This window comes from Pseudochaenichthys georgianus, chromosome 8, assembly GCF_902827115.2.
Source record: "Pseudochaenichthys georgianus chromosome 8, fPseGeo1.2, whole genome shotgun sequence".
Classification (NCBI taxonomy): domain Eukaryota; kingdom Metazoa; phylum Chordata; class Actinopteri; order Perciformes; family Channichthyidae; genus Pseudochaenichthys; species Pseudochaenichthys georgianus.
In genome coordinates this window covers 30,447,736-30,469,109 of record NC_047510.2, presented here as the reverse complement: position 1 = coordinate 30,469,109, position 21,374 = coordinate 30,447,736, and the positions used below count along the sequence as shown (strand labels likewise).

The following is a 21,374-nucleotide window of genomic DNA, read 5'->3' as shown; positions in this document are numbered from 1 at the left end:
AGCTAGCTAGCTACGTCCCACCCCTTGCTCACCCCTTGTCCCACCCCTTGCTCACCCCTTGCTCAGCACCTGTCCTCTTTTCCATTTGTCTTCGTTTCCCTGCCTCTTTATTTTTTCATCCATCTTCGCCTTTGGTGTTTCCCTCCCTATTCTTAATCCACTCGTTTTTTCTCACACTGCATTTTCAGTGTGAGAAAGACAGATGGAAAAATAATTGCTGAGACAGAGGAATATAATAGTGCTCGTGGAGGACGAAGATGATGATGGCATATAACAGCTTTTATGTCTTTGCCTGTCTCTCTCATAGACTAGTGTGTCATGATGCAAAAACACAAAAAAATAGAGTACAAAAATAAAAGTCGGAGATAGCGATAAAAATGGCAGTACTCCAGATGTACCATGCTCAAAGTTTATTGGAAGGCCTGCCGAAAGAAGAGGGTCTTAAGGCCGGTTTTGAAGACCTCGGTGGTATTCTCTACTTCTAATGCAACTGTTTTCTTTATTGTGTCTTTTCTCCCTCAATCATGTCTCTGTCTATCAAGTCCACCACGATGCACAAACTACGAAACACAAATGCTGCTTTCAACTAAATAAATCAAGAGCACTGACTTCTTTTGAATGTGAAAACCTTGTAGAGAAAAGAGAAGACGCTGATGTTTAGAGAAAGCCTTTCTGATGGCTGTGTGAAGACACAGTCCTTGCACCGTGGTAAGGACAAGCGAAGACAAAGACCTTCGTGTCAGTTCTCATCATATACGCTATTTAGGCATTTAGCAAATGTTCTTCTCCAGCAACTCGAGTCTGCTTGCTGAAGTAATGTGTGTAAAGCAGATCTCTCTATGCACTCACAGACGGAGTGCATTGGTACATCAATTCAAATTCAATCTAGCCATTAGCTTAAAGGCCCAGAGTTTAGTGTTTAGCATATCTATTGGCAGAAAATGAATATAAAGTTCATATCTTTGTTTGCATTAGTGTATAATCATCTGTAACTAAGAACGTTTGTGTTGGCTAAGAATGGGCCCTTCATATCTACATAGGGAACTATTTTTGCACCGTCATGTTTCTACAGTAGCCCAGAACGAACAAACCGACTCTATAAAGTGCCTTCTGCATCTCGACGTATCATGAAGACGACTCGAGTTTCTGAACACAGTTAAAGGACAGTGGTAACGCCAGTTGACTCCTGAACTTCATCGCTCCTAAAATAGTATTATCGTAAGGACGGTGCCTGTGTCACAATCTTATGAAGGACCCAAATGCAGCACTCGAGAAACCACGGAGTATTGGTAATGTACTTTATTGGTAATAATACCAGAACAGAGGAATACCGGATGATGCACAGGCAAACGAACCGGAGGACAGCGGGCAGAAGGTGAGTCAGGGCCGGGCAGAGGGTCAGACAGCAGGCGAGGCGGTCAGTGTAGGTACAGGCAGGGTCAGACAGCAGGCGAGGAGGGATAGTCCAAGGACAGGCTGGATCAGGGATCAGGCAGAGCGGGCAGGTCGGGGACAGGCAGGGTCGGAACTGGGTAGGCAATCTGATGACAAACGCGTGAAAGACTAGCATGAAGGCAAAGTACGATCTGGCAAAGGGTGTGTGTCTGGTGAGGGTTTAAATACTGGCAGTGAAGCCAATGGGTGCAGAAGAGAAAGAGAGTGAGCAACAACGTGGGTGTGGTTAACAGGTGAGACGGGTGAATGGAAAACTACTGGTGAAAGATGGAGCAGACTGTGACAGCCTGAGCGAAGTGAAGGTCCTGAAAGTTACTACGCCGATTCCATTGTTTGGTATTCGGTTTGTTACTTACATTTTGAAGAGAGGGGTGAGTGGAAGGGTATTCGGTTGGTTGAAACCTGAAACCCCAACACTAGATGTGTCCAAAATACCTCTCACTCTCCCTATGACAGTCTTTCTTTGCTACCACAAGCTATGACGTTAGCTCACGAAGATGTACACAAATCCCAGTCATATCCCACTCTCATTGACCAAACGATATTGGGGACTTCTTGCCTCCCAAAAATAGCGAAGCCTCTTTTTAAGTGTTGTTTCATCCAGAAATGATGGCTGGAAACACACTTTCGGTGTGTCTCTCTTTCTCTTGATGCTTTTCTTAAAATAGGTCCCCAATGTGTCTGCATTACGGTGGCTTACCTATCAAAGGCATCTTGTTCTCTCTCCTGTCGTTTCTTATCCCCATCAATCCCTCTCTCTTTCTTCCCTCTCTGGAACATGTCTTATCTTCCAAGTTCATCCTAAGAATACATTTCCTTTTTCCAAATGTACGGGATGTAATGTGAATGTAATGTTATGGTTCACCTAAAACCTGTGTTGGAAAAAGTTAGACCAGAAGTTGTATGACACGTTACAAAAGGACTATGAGAAAGCGAAAATGAATACAGATCAGTCACAAGACTCCCATACATGGAAGTCTACATAAGAAAAATTATTAGCTTATCATTTACATTTCTCAACTTCATGTTTGTTCAGCACCGCAAATACATGATTACTAACAGACTGAAGTGAAATACCCTCGGGAGGATTACAGAGTGAGCCGAGCTTGTTTGCGTGCTTAATAATAGATGGTTTGATGGTGTGCATGACTGATGCGAAAGCCCCAGTGGTAAATAACTCACACTGTAAGTGAACCGATGGGGAATGATGTAATGTGCTGCATTAACAAGCCAGTCAGACACAACTAATTCATCCATCCATTTGAAACAATATCAGACACACACTTAGAAGTCCAATAAGTTGTCATATTAGCCGAACATCTACTTAGTGATGATGATTAAGGTATCATCGAATAGTAGGTTGATCACTAAAACCTAGACATTTTTAACCCAAGATAAGTTTGATTAATAAAAATGCTATTTGATAGGAGAAACATATTCTTTTCCTCCAGAAGCAGCCGCTGGTGGTTTTCTTGTCACGCATAGTTATGCAGGCGTTGGAGGAGATAACGTTTTACCCGTGATGTGAATTTTATCTTGTCGTTTTTCGCTTTCTCCTCCATACCCTCCACCCCTGTCCATGGCTCATCGAACATTGACATTCCCTGGTGAGATCCATCGTCAACCTCTAGCCCTTCGCTGACCCCATGCGCCACTTCTTAGTTTTCACGTCTGCATTTCTCTTTTAATCTCTCCATTGTCATCAGTTTTAATATATCCTCTTTCATCCTTTGCCTCTATTTCCCTCCCAGTTTGGCTTCTCTTGTCACTTTTCCATTCCCTCCTTTCCTCTAAGCCCCTTGTCAGCCCAAAGAGAACTGCTCATAGCAATTGGGCGCATCGTGGGATAAAGACTTGGGTTTCCCAAGGGCAAGGCAAGGTAAATTTATATAGCATATTTCATAGCAATCCAAAGTGCTTTACGAAAAAAACATCCAAAGTATTAGTGCAACAGAAACACATTGTAAAATGACCCAAGAGAATACAAATACAACAGCTAGAATAGAATAAAACAGGAATAAAATACAGTGCAGAGTGAGATATGAATAGCTATTTGATTTATTAGAAGGCAGCAGCTAAAAGAAAAGCCTTGATTTAAACGAAGTAAGAGAAAATGGATAGAAAGAGCTCTTGACTGAACCATATGAGAGATTAAAGGGGTGGGAAGCGGAAGGTGTGTGAATTGTATTGGGAGCGATATCCCCGTGCAGTGATGCCAAAGGGAATAAAGAGCAAAGGACGGATAGAGACAAAGAGAACGAGAGAGAGTCAAAGGCAAGTTTCATCGAGCTATTCAGACCAACCCTTGGGGATTGTAGCCAAAATAACTTCTATGAGCCTTTTCTGAGGTTTGTGGTCCAGACTCTTGAGAGAACCATTAAACAACCACAGGCTTTGTCAGTAAAGGCTTCACTCCAAGTATGACTCGTCTTGTCTGGTGAGGACAGTCCTTGGCACAGGAGAGCTTCTACGAAACACTTCATGATTGAGTCTCAACGATAATAAATCACTGCTATTTTCCAAGTGATTCTGGCTTTTAAAAAATTATCCAACATCAATAAAACGTCTATTATAAAAGTGACAGATATCTAATGTATTAAATAACTTTGCCATTAAGTAGCCAGAGGAGAGAATTCATGTGTGTGGGCAATTAGGTTAGGGAAAAGCGTAGCGCTCCGGAGGATAGGGGTTAGGGTTAGCTGGCTCTCGGTAGCTGGGGGTGTTTAAAGAAGCATTTAAAAAAACTCCATAACAATCTAAATAGCCCTACAAAGACCTTGTAAAAACCCTTTAAAAGCGTTGTAAAAGCTGTGTGTGTGTGTGTGTGTGTGTGTGTGTGTGTGTGTGTGTGTGTGTGTGTGTGTGTGTGTGTGTGTGTGTGTGTGTGTGTGTGTGTGTGTGTGTGTGTGTGTGTGTGTGTGTGTGTGTGTGTGTGTGTGTGTGTGTGTGTGTGCGTGCGTGTGTGTGTGTGTGTGTGTGTATGGAGCTCGTCACTATAGAATCAGTAAAAGACCTTAAATGAGAGGGGGATCTGAAATGGTTGATTAAAAGCGACTCTAGTTCTGTTAGTTCATGCATAACATACAATTAAAAGTGAAAGAACAAGCATTAAAACACAAGTGCAATAATAAAATAAGTGCAATTAAAACTATCCCCCGAACAATTAAAAATAAATTATATATAAGAGTGTTATAATTAAGATAAGATTCATAATAAGAATGATAATAAAAAAGGAAGGGGGGCACACCGGGTTAGGAAAATAGTATAAAAATGAACTAGATGTCACAGAAATAAAAACCGCTAAGATCAAGGTCGGTAAGTTAAAAAGATTCCTCATAGGACAGGTGTTTGAGTCGCTCTGTTTATTGAAAAGGTGGCAGGTCGGTGAAGATGTTCTCTCGGCGGGTGGTTTGACTGGCCTCCAGATAATAAGATAAATAAAATAATTACAAATAATAATAAATAGAAGGATCCCTCCTCATGTGGCTTTGATTACAATAAAAGGTAAATGCATGCACATAATACATAAAAGGGATAACACATGTAATAAGTAATACAAACATATAAGAAATAAATATAAACACCATTAAAATAAATAAGATAGTGCTAAGAAAATGCGTTAAAAATGGAGCACACTAGTAAAAAAAAAAAGGAGGATCACTAAAATTAATTTGTTTCGAAAGGAATATAAAAATCTGTATAAATAATTAACAAATATAAGTGCTTTAGTAAAATGCGTGGAGGGTGGATTCAAACAGGCAAATATTCATCATGTCTGAAATAATGAGCATTATAATCAACACAGACAAAGGAAATAGTAATCATTTATTAATCCAAAGGTTTTCAAGTTGGTACATTTAGTCTGTTCCCTTTCATATGCCAGTTGAAAGGAGGCGTGTAATGTGGATGGGTTACAAGATGGACGTTCATACTGTATAGTGTCCAGCCATAGGGTATCTGTACACATCAAATCCATTCCCTGTGTATGGCTTTCACGTAGAGTAGCCCTTAAGTCCCGTATCTCCCCCGCTTCCTACAGGTCACAGTAAAAGGTTCTGCGGTGAAGCCACTGGTGGAAACAGCTGATGTTCGCCCTGATCTATAATCACTTCAAGTGAGCCTAGGGGAGTATTCCTTGTAAGAGAGTGCTGCACTGTCCCGGGGGAATGTATAGCGCGGCAGAGCGTTTTATTGTTAAGGTTAGCGATGCAGAGCGCTGGGGTCCACCGCAGATTCTTCCCCTGCAGAGTCACTGAGGTCTGCGAGAGGATCATGGAGTTGTTCTGGATCTCTGCGCAACTTAATCTAGCCATTGATTTCACATTATACCCACACTTAAAGCCCACCACCTTTTCTCTTGAATTCAACCCTTGAGGCAAAATAAGCTAAATGGAAGCAAACTTTAAGATTATCAAGAATTATTATGTCCTTTTATTTTCCTGTGTGACACATCGATCGCCAAAGAGTACACCATTACTTACCAAGTACATTACCGCAGTTAGGTAAATGTTGCGTTAAAAAGTCTACACTAACAACTAGTTCCAATGTTAGCTTGATTTGCTAACAAACAAAAAGCACCTGCAGTGCGGTAATTTACACTGAAAAAACTGAACCGTTGACTTTAATTAAATGCACTAAGACTAAGTCAACACATTTCACATAACGGCATTAGGTATTTGAAAGCAATAATATCAGGTTTAAATAGGTTTAACTTGATATTATTGCTTTCCACTAACCTAATACAGGTATGTGAAATGTGTTAGTGCATTTAATTAAAGTCAACGTTTCAGTTTTTTCAGTGTACAGTAGTTGTAGTAGTAGCGGTATTACTTGAAAGCTTGATGTATCACGTGTTACTCCTGGTGTGCCAGCGCGGAAAGTGGCTAAAAAAACACGAAACACCTAGACTTTGATTTAATGTGAAACACAGCGAGCACTTCCTGATGGCGAGAGGCTTAATGTGAACTTGAATGTAATACATGTTCGTTTATATGTAAGAGTTAGGCCATGCCTTTCAAGACTGGAAATCTTGCGAGTAACTGATAATTGCACTCACGTTTTTGATTAAGGCAAAAAAGGCTTTATTTAAATACCATAGTACGATCAGGGTATGGTAAAATAATTGATCACTGATAATGCTGATTGCCTTAAAGAAAGCCATGCTAGATGAGAATGAAAAGTGATAATTAAAAGTTTATCAGAAGAGCGAGACAGAGGGAGACACAGAGAAAGTTAAGGGGAGATCTCAGCTCACTGGGGATTGGAGGACAGAGCGAGGCCCCTTGGGTGGGATCAAATCAAATGGAGAAATGAAACGGACAGAAGGAGTAAGGGGGAGTGTTAGAGGAAGGGAGGGGCGAGCAAGGGTGAGAAAGAAAAGAAGTGTGGCTGGTGTGAGAGGTGGAGATTGATGATTATTAATAGTGATGTTTGATTAGCGTGAGTGCAGTCAGGAAAGCGATATGGGCAGCCTAACATCACTGACCCCGCGCTGAATTGGGCGCCCATCTTTCATCCTAAAATAGTTGGAGAGGGTATAAAACAGGAAGTGGTGAGCCTCTCTTACTGGACGTCCCTCTTGAACCTTTCTTCCAACTCAACATCAGTCATCCAGTAACCAGGTAAGGGGAAGAAATGATAGACATGGTGTGAAGTCTTTCTCAAAGTAAGAGACTTAGACATTTTTAGATGTTTTCTTTTGACACATATGGACAGCAGATGGTTGAGACATCACAGTAGTTCTTGATGTTACTTTGAGTGATAGATCAAACACATTGGGGAGGTGATTGATAGACAAACGTGTGAAGAAATTTAATTTTCCCTTTTTGACACGCTCCATTTAAAGATTAGATTTCGATACAGAGACAGTATATCAGCTAGGTAATTACTTTCTGATAGCAACGGTTTGCTGCCAAAAAAAGAGGCCATTTTGTTGCGGTGCTTGCTTGCGATATCCGTCAAGGTCACATTTTTAATTACATCTAATAGATTGAATACAGTCTCCACCCAAGCTCCAGGGTAACTTAGCTTTGTTCAAATGCTGATGCAGGGAAAGCTACTCTTGAGAATTCATTTCCTCTTCCTTCAGAGTCTACGTCTGATCACAGAGATTATTTATTTTGTACCTATACTCATACAGCAGCCGCATTATACAGCCTGTCATTAATATTCAAAGTCACTACGACACTTAAGTGTATGCAGTCTCAGTTAATTAATGAAGAGGACGCATAATATTATGTTTGTGTTTCGATGATGAAATATAGGCTTTCTCAACACTGTTGCTTTTAATGGCAGATTAAAGGGAATTTACATGTTTTAATTTGTTTGGTAATATCTAATGCAAATATTCATCGAGTCTGGAAGCTTACGATTGCTTTCATCGCATGGGCTGTGTGTTTCCCAAAGTCATCTCATTAGTTTGTGACCTTATTGGTGATACATCTTTGTGGCACCACATACAATCTTTTAGGTGGGAGTGTGTAACCATGGCAATGATTGGTGCATATACATTCGCAGACATTTCTTTATATCACTTTATGTATACAGGTTATAACTATGACATGGATCACCATTACATGTGTTAACGCATTCATGTTCTCCAGAGGGTTCATGCATGTTGATGAACACATGACAATAAAAGCCTTGAATCTTGAACACAGAATGTTGGTCTCGAGTCATCTTGAGGTTGACGGTTTTTCTGTTGAAATATCTAGATAAATATTTGATGAATAATAATACCATTTCTTATAGAACTTCGTGTTCCCCTGAGGATGAACTACTACAGTATACATGTGTTGATTCTGCCTTTTACTTTGGTGCAATAACCTGGGTGACATGTGTATGAGTACATTGGTTTATGATCGAATAGCTTCAAAGCTAATGGGTTAGGGTTAGAAAATAGAATAGAACACACACACACACACACACACACACACACACACACACACACACACACACACACACACACACACACACACACACACACACACACACACACACACACACACACACACACACACACACACACACACACATACCATGTATACATCACTTCAGGGGACATTACATTGACTTACATGCATTTCCTGGAGACTTATCCTAACCTTAACCATAACCAACACATGCCTAACCCTAACCCTTAACCTTACACTTACCCTAAACCTAAACCTTAACCTTACACTTACCCTTAACCTTACACTTACCCTAATCCTAATCCTAACCAAGTCTTCTCCCTAAAATTAATGATCCCCCTTATGGGGACCTCCAATTTGTCCCCATAAGGGAAGCCAGTCCCCACACGTGACTATGTAAACAGATTTAGGTCCCCACAAGGATAGTAATGCTAGACCACACACACACACGCACGCACACGCACGCACACACACACACACACACACACACACACACACACACACACACACACACACACACACACACACACACACACACACACACACACACACACACACACACACACACACACACACACACACACACACACACACACACACACACACAGGCACACTATTTTAGTTTCTAAGCTGTAAATATGTGGTGACGCTGTCCTGTCCTGTAACTGCCAGAAGATTAGCTGGCGTACAGTGGTGATAAGAGCCAAATGATCCCCAGGCAGCTGTACTACTTGTATTTTAAAAAATCCAGTCTTTCCTTCTGTGTGTGTGTGTGTGTGTGTGTGTGTGTGTGTGTGTGTGTGTGTGTGTGTGTGTGTGTGTGTGTGTGTGTGTGTGTGTGTGTGTGTGTGCGTGCGTGCGTGCGTGCGTGCGTGCGTGTGTGTGTGTGTGTGTGTGTGTGTGTGTGTGTGTGTGAGAGAGTGTGGACCTGCTGCTATTGATCCCCACTGAAGCACAAACCATGTATTATGGTGCCTGAAAGCTCTGTGCTACAAGGACACGCCTGCACCTCAGCAGAGCGTTTCTAGTTGCTGTCAGCCACCGTACAGAAGGTTGACTCTATGGCAACAATAACCTCCAGAGGATAAAGCCGAGGAGTGAGGCAACACATCACGAAACACTTATGGTTAAGGTTAGGATAAGTCTCCAGGAAATGCACGTAAGTCAATGTAATGTCCCCTGAAGTGATGTATACATGGTGTGTGTGTGTGTGTGTGTGTGTGTGTGTGTGTGTGTGTGTGTGTGTGTGTGTGTGTGTGTGTGTGTGTGTGTGTGTGTGTGTGTGTGTGTGTGTGTGTGTGTGTGTGTGTGTGTGTGTGTGTGTGTGTGTGTGTGTGTGTGTGTGTGTGTGTGTGTGTGTGTGTGTGTGTGTGTGTGTGTGTGTGTGTGTGTGTGTGTCCAGAGAACATCTCATCCAAACCACTTCACCCTTGACACTGTCTTGGGTTCTCCATCTGAATAACGGTTGTGGAGTCATTTGAAGGACAGATAGACAATCCTTCCATTTTAGATAAACAGCATGCTTGCTTTCTCAGCAGCTCTATACTATCACTAGACAAAGTCATTCACGCTGAATAAGTGCTTTGGCTACATTCCGCTGTCAATCGCTGGTTCATTCAGAAAAATTGTCTTTATGGGAACTGGACAAAAAAAAGTGATACAACTTTTCATCCCACGTGAATATACTTAGTTAGATCCTTAAAAATGCAATATATCAGGGTGTCCATCCTTACCTGTAGGTCTGTGAAACTGAACAATATGTTACCGTCTGTTAACGTTGTTTTTAATTGTTTTATCTTTCTCTTTAACTACCTGGTACGGGTGCACACTTCCGAAGGAGACAACACAATTATAATAACTTGAAGCCATTTCATATTTATTGACTGTTAAGTGTTTGGGTAGTCAGTCCGTCCGTCTGTCCCACTCTCGCGAATGTGATACGTTAAGAGAACATCTTAAGGAGAACATTTCTTAAACATTTGGCACAGATGTCCACTTTGACACAAGGATGAACTGATTTGTCGGTCACAGATCAAGGTCACTGTGGTATTACGTCTGTCATATGTTCATGAACATGATATCTCTGGAAGACCTTGATGGAATGGCACAAGTACTTGGCCTCAAGGATGAACTGAACTTTGTGGTCGAATATCAAAGGTCAATGCCCCTGTGACACAACAAAAACATATTGTTGGATGCAGTTTAAGAACGGATGTACATGCGACCCTAAGCTTGTACTTGTAGTTTTGTGAAGTGTGTCTAGTAGTAACCAAAGAGTCATACAGCTATTCATTACGAAATAAATCCCAATACCGACCTCAGTTTAAACTCAAAACAGCATAAAGCCCACTCACAATATTGCTCATTACCTTTAAGTCCACAAACAAGGATGCAAGGACACTTAGAAGTCACATGTGTCTGTATTACATTCCCCCTCTTTTCCCCTTGTCTCTGCTATTTACAGAGTCTCACGCAAACATACACACAACAGTCAAGGCAACATAGCGGGCTCGGGTTTCTTGAAGTGTAAGTACATTCTTCTTATAATCCCTCAGCCTCTTCGCCCTAGTCTGCTTGGCAACCTCTGTACAAACATATTCACACCACCATGCAGCTGTCACAGAAGACTGGGTACTTGGTACACGGTTCGGTTTCCCACACCTAAAGAGACTGTCAGGGTGACGGGACTTCCCACAAAGGGAACCCCAGTTCACACCTTGTTTTATTTAAAGGACTCACATGTTGACGGGAGATATCGGTATACCAAAGAACCTTTGAAATAAACGATTTATCTGACATATTGTTCCCTTACTCCACTTTTTTCATAGAGTATGAAGCACATACTTCTACTCCTCTATTTAAGTTCCATTATAATAACGTTGGACATATCAGATAACCAAATGGTCAATATCAGAAGATCCAGAGCTCAAACTGAAGCTTTGTTTACATCTTTTTAAAGGCAGTATATTTTCCCTAAAATGTTGATTTCTTGCGAATTAAACACAAAGTGGACAACACACCTGGCAAAGTCTGCCAGCGAGTTAAAGAGCAAAGTAAATAGAGAGGGCATCAAGTCAAATTCAAGTCGCAAAGATGGGTGTTGAAGACTAAGGCAACAGCTACACAATGATTCCTGCAGGCCAGTACAGATAACCTTGGTGGAGTTCAGATTAATACACAGATAGGGATTTTACATCTAATTGTGGGGGGGCGCAGCGCTATTGCAGGGGGGGCTCGTGAAGCTTGGGAAGAAGTTGTAAACAAACATTGTTTCTCGTAAAATCAATCAAATTGACAAATTTTTAACACAACCGGCAGTTAAAAGAAGAGTGGAAAAGCCCACGACATGCCTTTCAGCTATAATGCCCAAATCAACAAAGTATGATGAGGCACACATCTCCCTTGACATCTAACGTGTTCGGTGCGGAGATCTCTCTCTCTCTCTCTCTCTCTCTCTCTCTCTCTCTCTCTCTCTCTCTCTCTCTTCTTTGTGGGGGGCGGGGCCTCACAGACTCGCTGCAGCGCCGTGTACACTACACAGAGATCCGCCGGTGGAGAACATAGCGTTCAAAAGTGACAATCTAATCTACAGAGCTCGATGTGGTCAATGCTCGTTTGCCATAAGTATTTTCGCGGAAACACGAGCTATCTGTCCATCAGCTGGCCAAAAGGCATCATATTCATACGGAGAAATGCACCGTTTTCAACTTCCTTAACTCAGAGTTCTGTTGCCCCAATTATGTGTAAAGTTGGAGAAGTACTCAGATCAAGTACTTAAGTAAATGTAGTATACACTGCCTTTGGACTGTAGAGGAGCAGAATTACAAAGAAGCAAAAGTGGAAATACTTAAGTACCTCAATATAAGTACAGTACTTGAGTAAAAATCTACTTACTACCACCACTACAGGTAGGCCTATTTCATTTGTGCTAGCAGCCCATAATACACACTATACTATACATACAATTAATCAATGTGAATTCTGTTATTAATTTGTTTAGGTTTCCCCCTAAAAAATAACAAAAATAATATACAAATACTGTTAAAGTACCGGATCGATAAAACATGTTTGAAATTGTTTCAATTAGGCCTCATTATTTCACAGTGACACAGGATCATCTGCCAATCCAAGCACTTTTGTTCATGTTCAATCCATAATAAAATATAAAATTATAGTTGGATCTTTTATGTCTTGTTATTATTAGCAGAGAAAATGTAATGTTTGTACAACTATATACAATTAATTCTACCAATCTCGGTGGGAACCGGATTAGGGGGGGCTCGAAGATATTTCCAATTACACAATTGTAATTGACTGAAAAAGGTTGGGAACCGCTGGTCTAGGTGAACAGAAGAACGGTTTTATATCAATGAAAACGTTGCTCTATAACTGCTGGTTGTGTAATATGTCAGTGTTGTCTTTCCAACTAGTTTTCCAAGTGGCCAAAAAACACATTTAGTGCTGGTTTCACTATTTGACAGATATATTACAAGGCATTTGATGTAGTACTGATTCTCTGTGTGATTAACAATCTGCAAAGACACCACTTTTCAGTACTTAGGTCTTTGTAGACTTAAATAACCCAACATGGCTTACTTTATACAGTTCTACTGACTGAGATATCTCGGTAAATCAATCTTATCCTCCTCATTTCACGGTGAATTGTTTCTTCTCCCCCGCGGAAATCTTTGTGGTAAAGGTCACGGAAGGAGGTTGTGCTTCTATAATGATAAAAGATTGGATGTGTGGCCCCACAAGTTAAGCAGTGTTCAGTATTGATCTGTGTGTGCAGCAGTATGTTACTGAACCAGATAACACTATACCTCGCGAGGAGCTCATACATCACTGAAGCCGAGCGTGACACCAAAGGAACAAATCCATGAACTACGTCCAAACTGTGGTTAACACGATTGATCTGTTAGTAGTTTATAAATAAAAACACTTCTAGCCTCGCAATGGATTTCATGCTATTTTCATATCCATTGAGATTTTTACCATTTTCAATGTAATGTCTTAATCTTTTTCACTTTAATTAGCGTCCAACAAATGATCTTTCCCATTATGGAGGACCTCTCGAGCCAGCATCTGATGATTTCCCCACACTGTTAATACAATTTCACGCCTATTTAGAATGGAACCCACATGAATAATAATGTTTTATTGTGGCTATTAGCTTCAAATGCAGCCAAAGAAACAAATGAGGCAGACTATGTTACAATATTACAATCGTTGGATTGCTTGTGGCATGATGCACCAAAGCCCTATAGCATGAGTAACTGAGGTAAATGCACAGGCAACCCGTACTGTATTTCCAGTGAGAAGGACACCGTGACGATATTGCCCAGCTCAGCATTATCCAGGGACCACCGTGATGATGACGGTCCAAGGATGATGGTACAACACCATTACTGTGACCTTTCTATGAGACATTTCAATCATCCCTGCTTGGCATTAGAGATTAAAGGTGAAAAGATGTTAAATTATACAGTAATATACAGCAAAGTGCCCCAACAAACACACAGGTGTAAGTGTGCTTGTGTCCAGGAGCTCTGGGGCTCACCGCAGGTAGTAATCTACCCTTGGAGCGTTGCTGTTAATAGTAAGTTCTCCTTCACAGGATCCCGTATCCTTGAAAAGCCAGAACACATTTCACAAAATCTGCGTTTTAGTGTTTGTGGCTGTGGGGATGTCTGTCAGTGCACCACCTCGTTTCACACTAACACATCTCAAGGGGACGGTCCACTCACAAAGCCTTTTCAGAAACGCTTTCGGGGGCTAACTCACCACACTCAGAACACTTCTCACAGCTCTCTTGCGGTGTGTATGAAATGATACATCCATCATTGTCGCATTCTGAATTTATAATAGAAACCTTAATGGTCTGAATGGATCAAATCAATGGATTCATTAAAAAAGAAAGCTCACTCTTCTTACAGTAAACTACTTAAAGGTCTCCTATTATACGGTTTCATCAATATATTATAGGTTTTTATAGAAATGGATCAGGACAAAAAGAGAGAGAATCTTTTTTCCTGAAACTTTCAGAATCTCTTTACACAGAGGGGGGGTCACATGTTGATGTAGAAAAGACATGAAAAGGTGGATTTTGCATAATTGGTGACCTTTAAAGACCCCTTCTAGAAACATTTGAGTCCATTAGATGTCAATAAGTCAACCCTAACCCTAACCCTACATTTGTCTGGCTTTTTCCTCTGGCTGGATTTGAGGATACTGGTGGTCCCATCTATGTGTTTAGTTGGTAAAAGGACTTGCCAAGTCAGTCATATTGTTGATGTGGATACACAGTCTTGTCAATGCCAGATTTCAGTCTGGAAAAGACCCACTGAGAAACCAATGAGGCTTGCAGCTGGAAACTGGACAAAGCATTAGGCTTTTTTAATGAAGATGGGACTCGCTGAAAATGAAACAGTGCAACCTGTTATGGGATTATTAAAATACTGGAGAAGCTGAGAGGCCTATTTTCTACTCAAATGCATCCGGAAGGTCCCTCATGGAAACATGAAGGCTGAAAGAAAATGTTGATGTTTCTATCCACACTGTGATTTGAGTCCACTCCAAAATGTAATGGATTTCTGATTGGCCCATGCTAGTTTTCCTCCTATTCGTGCTGTCCAACAGACAAACAAACCAATTGAATCGGAAAATAAATGTACCCTCTTGGCGAATGAAATTGTTGTCAATTCGCTCAATTGGCTCGCTACTCCCATGCCTGTTTGCTATCTTGGTTCCAACATGGTGGAACGGTTTCCCCATTGATATCAGGACAGCTTAAAGTCTACACACTTTCCATACAGAACTGAAAACCCAACTGTTCCAACTGCAACTTGGCCATCAAACCTAACTTACAAGGTTTAAACCATGTCAATGCACAAGCAATAACAATGTCTTACGACCACTTATTGTAAGACCTTTTGGACAAAAGCATCAGCTAAATGAAATGTAGTGTAACAAATGTACAAGTTAGGATAACGTGGGGTTTGTGTGTGTGGAGGAAACTTCTGTGTAGCAATGCAGTGGGAGTCACTGACTCATGAAGGAGACACGGGACGAGCAGGAGTTCTGATGTCAAACACTGATATTTAATACAAGCATCGGTCGGAGAATTCACATCACAAGTCACACAGTCAAAGGTTCTGACTGCACGGGTGGGTTGCCATGTCAAATCTGATCAGCCTCGCATCTTGGTAGACCCTTTAACTAGTTTACAGAGAGTCACATCCACATATTGGGGATGGGCGTAAACCATCTGCAGACACAGGAGATGTCTCTCCCATCTCTGGAGCTTAGAAGCTAGCGTTCTCACACTCGCAAAACCTCCCTATGCCCTGTAGGTCAAGCTGTAAAACCTAGTATCAACATACGACTGCATCAACACATTCCTTACGGGAGATTAGAAGCAGGGATGGTCGTACATGTCAACACACAAAATAAGGTTAAATGTCTAGGAGTAAAGACAGAATGAATCCCTAACAGTGTGGCTTTCTAAGTGAAGCATCAATCATCTGCCATAAAGCGTGTTTGAAATGTGTTCAAAGCCCTATTTACATTTGTTAGACGACATCAAGTGAAATCTGAGCGACCTCTCGTCCACAAATCACTCACTCCCAACAGCTCTCTCCTGTTGTGTCTCCTTTGTGTATGCCTATGATGGGTTCATCTTCAAGTTTATGCGTGCTATATGTTTATATGCTATATGCTATATGTGTGTTTGCAGTAGCAACAGAGGAGAAGCGGGTAACAGTCAAAGTCGGGGAAGGTGACAACTTCATATGCAACGATTGGGTTCGGTAGAGTAAGAAGCCAAAGCGCCTTTAAGTGCCGGGCTCACCTTTCAAAGCGTGGGGTAAAAGAAGATACTCCATAGAGAGTGGGCTGACAAGATGAATTCTCCTGGGGTATTTCAGACACTAAAGAGACGGCCCCTTAATCCCTGCTGAGCATGTGCCCTGCTTGTCATCTAACGGCTCAGTGATTTCATGCATATAAAATGGAAGACACTGATATGAGCCTTAATTTCGATGACACTTCACCCCTTAATACCACAACCAAACCTCCTTCTCTCAACACCTCCCTTTCCCACCCATCCACCTCCGTCACATCTACTTCCCCTTCTCTCCCTTTGTCATTCTGTCACTCATCACCTCCGTCTCACATGTCCTGGTTTCCTGCTCCATGTCTAGCGTGTCACCAGTGTAATACGAGAATGTCTCAGAGTTCTTTCTCTGCTCTCTGGCGACATTGTTTTTAACCTTGTCCCCTTTCTCTCTTCTTTTTCTGTCTCCCTCTCCTCTGTCTTTTTTCTTTTTTTGGCAGCCAAGATGGCAATGTGCAGCATCCTCAACGCTGATGACATCAAGAAAGCACTAGATGCATTTGCAGGTAAAAGGACTTTTTACGGATGAGTCGAAAACTACACCTAAGCGGCAGAATAGGTTGTTTACCAATGACTCCGAAATGGCATAAATGACCATGTAGGGTACAACCAACAGGCTGTGAACCGGTTCCACCTTTTTGATAGTGGTCTTCATTCAAGCAAAACTACTTGGCTAGGTTTATATGAAGTCAAGGTTTGGTTTAATATAAGTATGATTTTTATATAATTTAGGTTACTAAGTTAGGTCAACAATAACATACGTTAACTACGAATATAAGTGGTTACGGCCCATCCACACAGCGGCGTGCGTTGAAAGCTTCACCATTCACTTTGAATGGGGTGACGTCACTTTTCGCCAAACTACATTGCGGGAAGCGACGCGGAGCTTTGCTGGCGTGGCTCGCTGCAAAAGTTGAGCAATGTTCGAGCCTCGGCAGAAGCGTCAGCCAATTGAATCGTATGCCAGTACAAGCTCTAGCCAATCAAACCGCTGCTTGTGTGTCAGGGGCGGGAGATTCATGTGATTGGTTGTTGGTCGAGTTTCAGACACGCCCGCCGGCAAGCTTCAACGCACGCCGCTGTGTGGACGGGCCGTGATAAGCTAACAATAACTTTGGGTTTCGCACAAAACATGTGACAAACTCCTAGGTGTAAGTCCTCTCGATTCATAACCATTATCAATTATGTCCATGGGAAAAATGTAAAGCGCCTTTGTTTCCAGATATCTCGGCACTGAATGTTTGAAAGTACCACCCACAAGTGTACGTTGTGAAAAAGTCACATGTTCTGAAGTAAAAAATATATGAAAAGGTTTAAGAAAATATCATGGCAGGGTTTAAAATAAGTATTGTTTGTTTTGTGAATTAGGTTACTTACGTAAGTTAGTTCTGTTACACAAGTTAACTTACGAATATAAGTTGAAATAAGCCAAAAATAAGTTTTGGTTTCACACAAGACACGTGACATTCCTGGGCGTTAGTCATCTTGATTCACAACTTTATTAATAATAATAAAAACTGTGTGACAACATTGTCTATATGTGAAAAGAAAATGACCTTTACTTCCAGAACGAGAAGCCCCTGAAAAACCCCTTCCACTTTGCAACTCCATATCACTGTTAAACGAAGACGTGTTTGTCATGCACCGACTAATATGATGCTTATATATTAGCATATGTGCATGGTTACATTATTTGTATGTTAGAAATAGACAGCGCTCCATGACCCAGAACTAATGGGTCCTCTGGCAAAAACATGTTCTCAATCTATATCAGTCACACTGGAAGAAGGCTTATTACAATTACACTTTTTCCTCTGGGCTTCATCACCCAGATGAACACACGGTAAGCAACTTCCAGCAGTGACATCACAAGCCTCCAGCTGCTCATGAGCACACTTACTGTATTGTATGTGTATATTTTGTATCCAACGGAAAATCTGTGTGTATTTATGATGACATTGAAACACCATTTTTAATGCAGAAAGTTAATGTATTTTGTTTAGAAGCTCTGACAATTTGCATCATCGTGTTTGGTGTGTGTGTGTGTGTGTGTGTGTGTGTGTGTGTGTGTGTGTGTGTGTGTGTGTGTGTGTGTGTGTGTGTGTGTGTGTGTGTGTGTGTGTGTGTGTGTGTGTGTGTGTGTGTGTGTGTGTGTGTGTGTGTGTGTGTGTGTGTGTGTGTGTGTGTGTGTGTGTGTGTGTGTGTGTGTGTGTGTGTGTGTGTGTTCAGCTGCTGACTCCTTTAACCATAAGAAGTTTTTCGAGTTGGTGGGTCTGAAGGCCAAGTCTGCTGATGAGGTGAAGAAGGTCTTCTTGGTGCTGGACGCCGACAACAGCGGCTTTATAGAGGAGGAGGAGCTCAAGTGAGACAAACACACACACACACACACACACACACACACACACACACACACACACACACACACACACACACACACACACACACAATGATTTTGCTGCACATAACATATAAGAGTTCTGTGACATGTACCTTTTGTGTGTTTCTGTCCCTGGCTAGATTCGTCCTGAAAGGTTTCGCCCAAAATGGCAGGGACCTGACAGACAAGGAAACCAACGCATTTTTAAGAGCAGCTGACAAGGATGGAGACGGCAAGATTGGAATTGATGGTAAACATTCAATGTTGTTAATAGGAGTATCGTGAGGTCGCACAATCAAACACCAGAGCAAAAGGTGGAAAGAAAGTCAAACACATCTTCGTTCCCACGGTGATTAACATCCTAATTATTAAATGGCGATATTCCATGTATTGGGTTATGTTGGCTGAATGTGGATTGCAACCCCAATGTCATTAATCTGAATTAAAAAAACGGGATTTATCATGGGAGAAAATTGGGTTTTGTTACAAAGGAAAAGCTTTGAGATAGACATTGCACTCACTTGTCAAACATTTGTCAGGCACCTTGGAGAGACATGATTGTCTGCCCTCATCTTTCAAATGATCGGAACCACACGCTGAATCTCAGACACACATTTGTAGACAAACAGATAACAAACAAATAAATAAATGTGAAACCATGTTGTTTTGCATGATTTGGGCCATTATGGGTCTTCCGAAAACGATTGGGGTTTGGAGTGGGGTTGAGCCTTATGTTTTCCCAACCCAAACATTAGCAGTGGAACTAGCAATTATCAAAATGACGGTCAACACAACAATCCTCTTCAGAACAGCTGCTTTTTTAAACCAATGGGTATAAACACTTATATAAGCCGACTGGGCATTGTAATGTTTTCCCTTCAGCCATTAGTAGAATAGGTTTGGTTGTGCTGAACATGGATTATTGTAGGTTAGAGTTGCAAAAGACAACATGTGTAGCTTGTGCTCATCATTCTGAAGTGTATGTTGATTTCACAATGTAATGGCTGTTGAATAATGGCACCAAAAGCGTTTAGATTTCCATTTAGCCTTGATTTCCTTATGCAATCTGTCTGCCTCTGTCTGGGTTCATCTCCTGGTGAAATAAAGCTGGATTTAATGTACAGAAAGGACAAGGAGAATGCTTGAGTGTGAAGGCAGTAAGATAATACAACAGAGAAGAAGACAAACTATTATATTCTCACAATGGGGACAATTAATTTTGATCTCTGTTATTTTATACAGATTACACACGAAGGCTTTTGTTTGTTGTTTGGTCCATACTTGGAGAAATTAGCAATTATCCAGTGACCATCCGGTTCTAAAGCCAAGTTCGTACGGACTAAGCTACTCACGTTGCTTCAGTTCTTACCTTTCACAGTCAAGTTAATACATTTAAGACCTTCCCTTGAGTTCCCAAAAATAAAAAAATACATATAGCTATAGTCCTTTTTGTAACTTTTTTGATTGACTTGAGCGTTGTACATTTCCCCTCTGTGGGACTAATAAAGGTATTCTGATTGTGATTCTGACATGGTGTGAACCTGACACCATTTTACTGTCATGGATCTAAAAAAGTATGAAAATAACCCCGGAAAAATATTCCAAATGGTCTTTTTCTCTCTTTCAGAGTTTGCCGCCCTGGTGAAAGAATAAACAGTCGCCCAATGTGACCGACTGTCACTCCAAGATCACCTCCCAACCACGCTGCACTCCCACACCTGCAGGCCTCCCTCCACAGCACCAACACCTCACCCCCCCCACCCTAACTGCAGCTGATCCCCCCCCCCCTCACCCTCTACCCCACTGCTGTCTTCCCTAAATGCAACACTGCACTGACGGAAGTTAACTGTGGTGTCCCCCCCTTCACACACACCTCCTCCCCACAGCTATACTAATCCTATTTATTTTATCCTTTTTATACAAAATGTTTCTGTTTCTGTATAGATATCAAACATGCCTGCAAGAAATAAACCTCACATTTTAAAGTAGATATTTAAAGAAAATAGAGATAATAAGAGAAAGACCCCATGTCCTTCCTCACCCTCTTTCTTTCTCCCTTATTCTGTTTTTTCTCTGTCGATTTAACTCCTGGCACTGATCCTGCATCCGCCCCCCCCCTCTCTTCCCCCCATCTATCTATCTATCTATCTATCCGTCCCTTTCTCCTCTGGTAATGAGCTGTTGTAAAACATACCAAAAGAAGAAAGCGGTCAAGCTGTGAAAGAATAAAATAAAAAGTCTCAAGAAACGCTGAGTCACTGTTAATCCCTTCCTTTGATGTGATGCTCTTATCTGATTCTCCACCTTCCCTGTCCTCTGTCGTGCAGCTTTTATTAAGCAGTAAAGCACATCTTGAGATCTTATCATGTATGAAGGGGTATACACAGGGGTGGAAGTACATCAAGTTTCATATTCATGTACAATGTTGAGGTACTTTAACTGAGTCTTTTTATTAAAGGTAGGGTAGGTAAGAATGGAGAAACCAGCTGAGTGCGCTAGAATTTGGAAAGTACACAACGGGAACAAATCTGTCCCTTCCTTCAGACTTCCTCACAGAGCCCCTCCCCCAACAGATGGAAGGCTGACAGGCAGGTAGGCCATCCAGTTATTTTAGTCGGGCCGAGGCAGATGATTGGTCGTGCTTTTAACAGTTCGGCTTCCACAGATGATATTTTTTTATTTTAAGTATTTATTGTCAAAGCATTTCATGTATTCATTGCTATCGGGATGATAAGAG

The 21,374-nt window shown here is 41.4% G+C and overlaps 1 protein-coding gene across 2 annotated transcripts in view; it reads left to right on the top strand.

The window, feature by feature from the left end:
- Positions 1–20,885, top strand: part of pvalb6 (parvalbumin 6) — a 53,022-nt gene extending 32,137 nt beyond the window's left edge. Inside the window, exons 1-5 of one of the 2 annotated variants that reach the window (XM_034089358.2) lie at positions 6,892–7,076; positions 16,701–16,766; positions 18,490–18,622; positions 18,778–18,887; positions 20,265–20,885. In XM_034089358.2, coding sequence (XP_033945249.1) covers positions 16,706–16,766; positions 18,490–18,622; positions 18,778–18,887; positions 20,265–20,290 — 330 coding nt within the window. In that variant the 5' untranslated portion in view covers positions 6,892–7,076; positions 16,701–16,705 and the 3' untranslated portion in view covers positions 20,291–20,885. Of the gene's footprint in view, positions 1–6,891; positions 7,077–16,700; positions 16,767–18,489; positions 18,623–18,777; positions 18,888–20,264 lie in introns of those variants that run through there. The other variant, XM_034089357.2, reaches the window with a different exon arrangement.
- Positions 20,886–21,374: the final 489 nt, after the last annotated feature.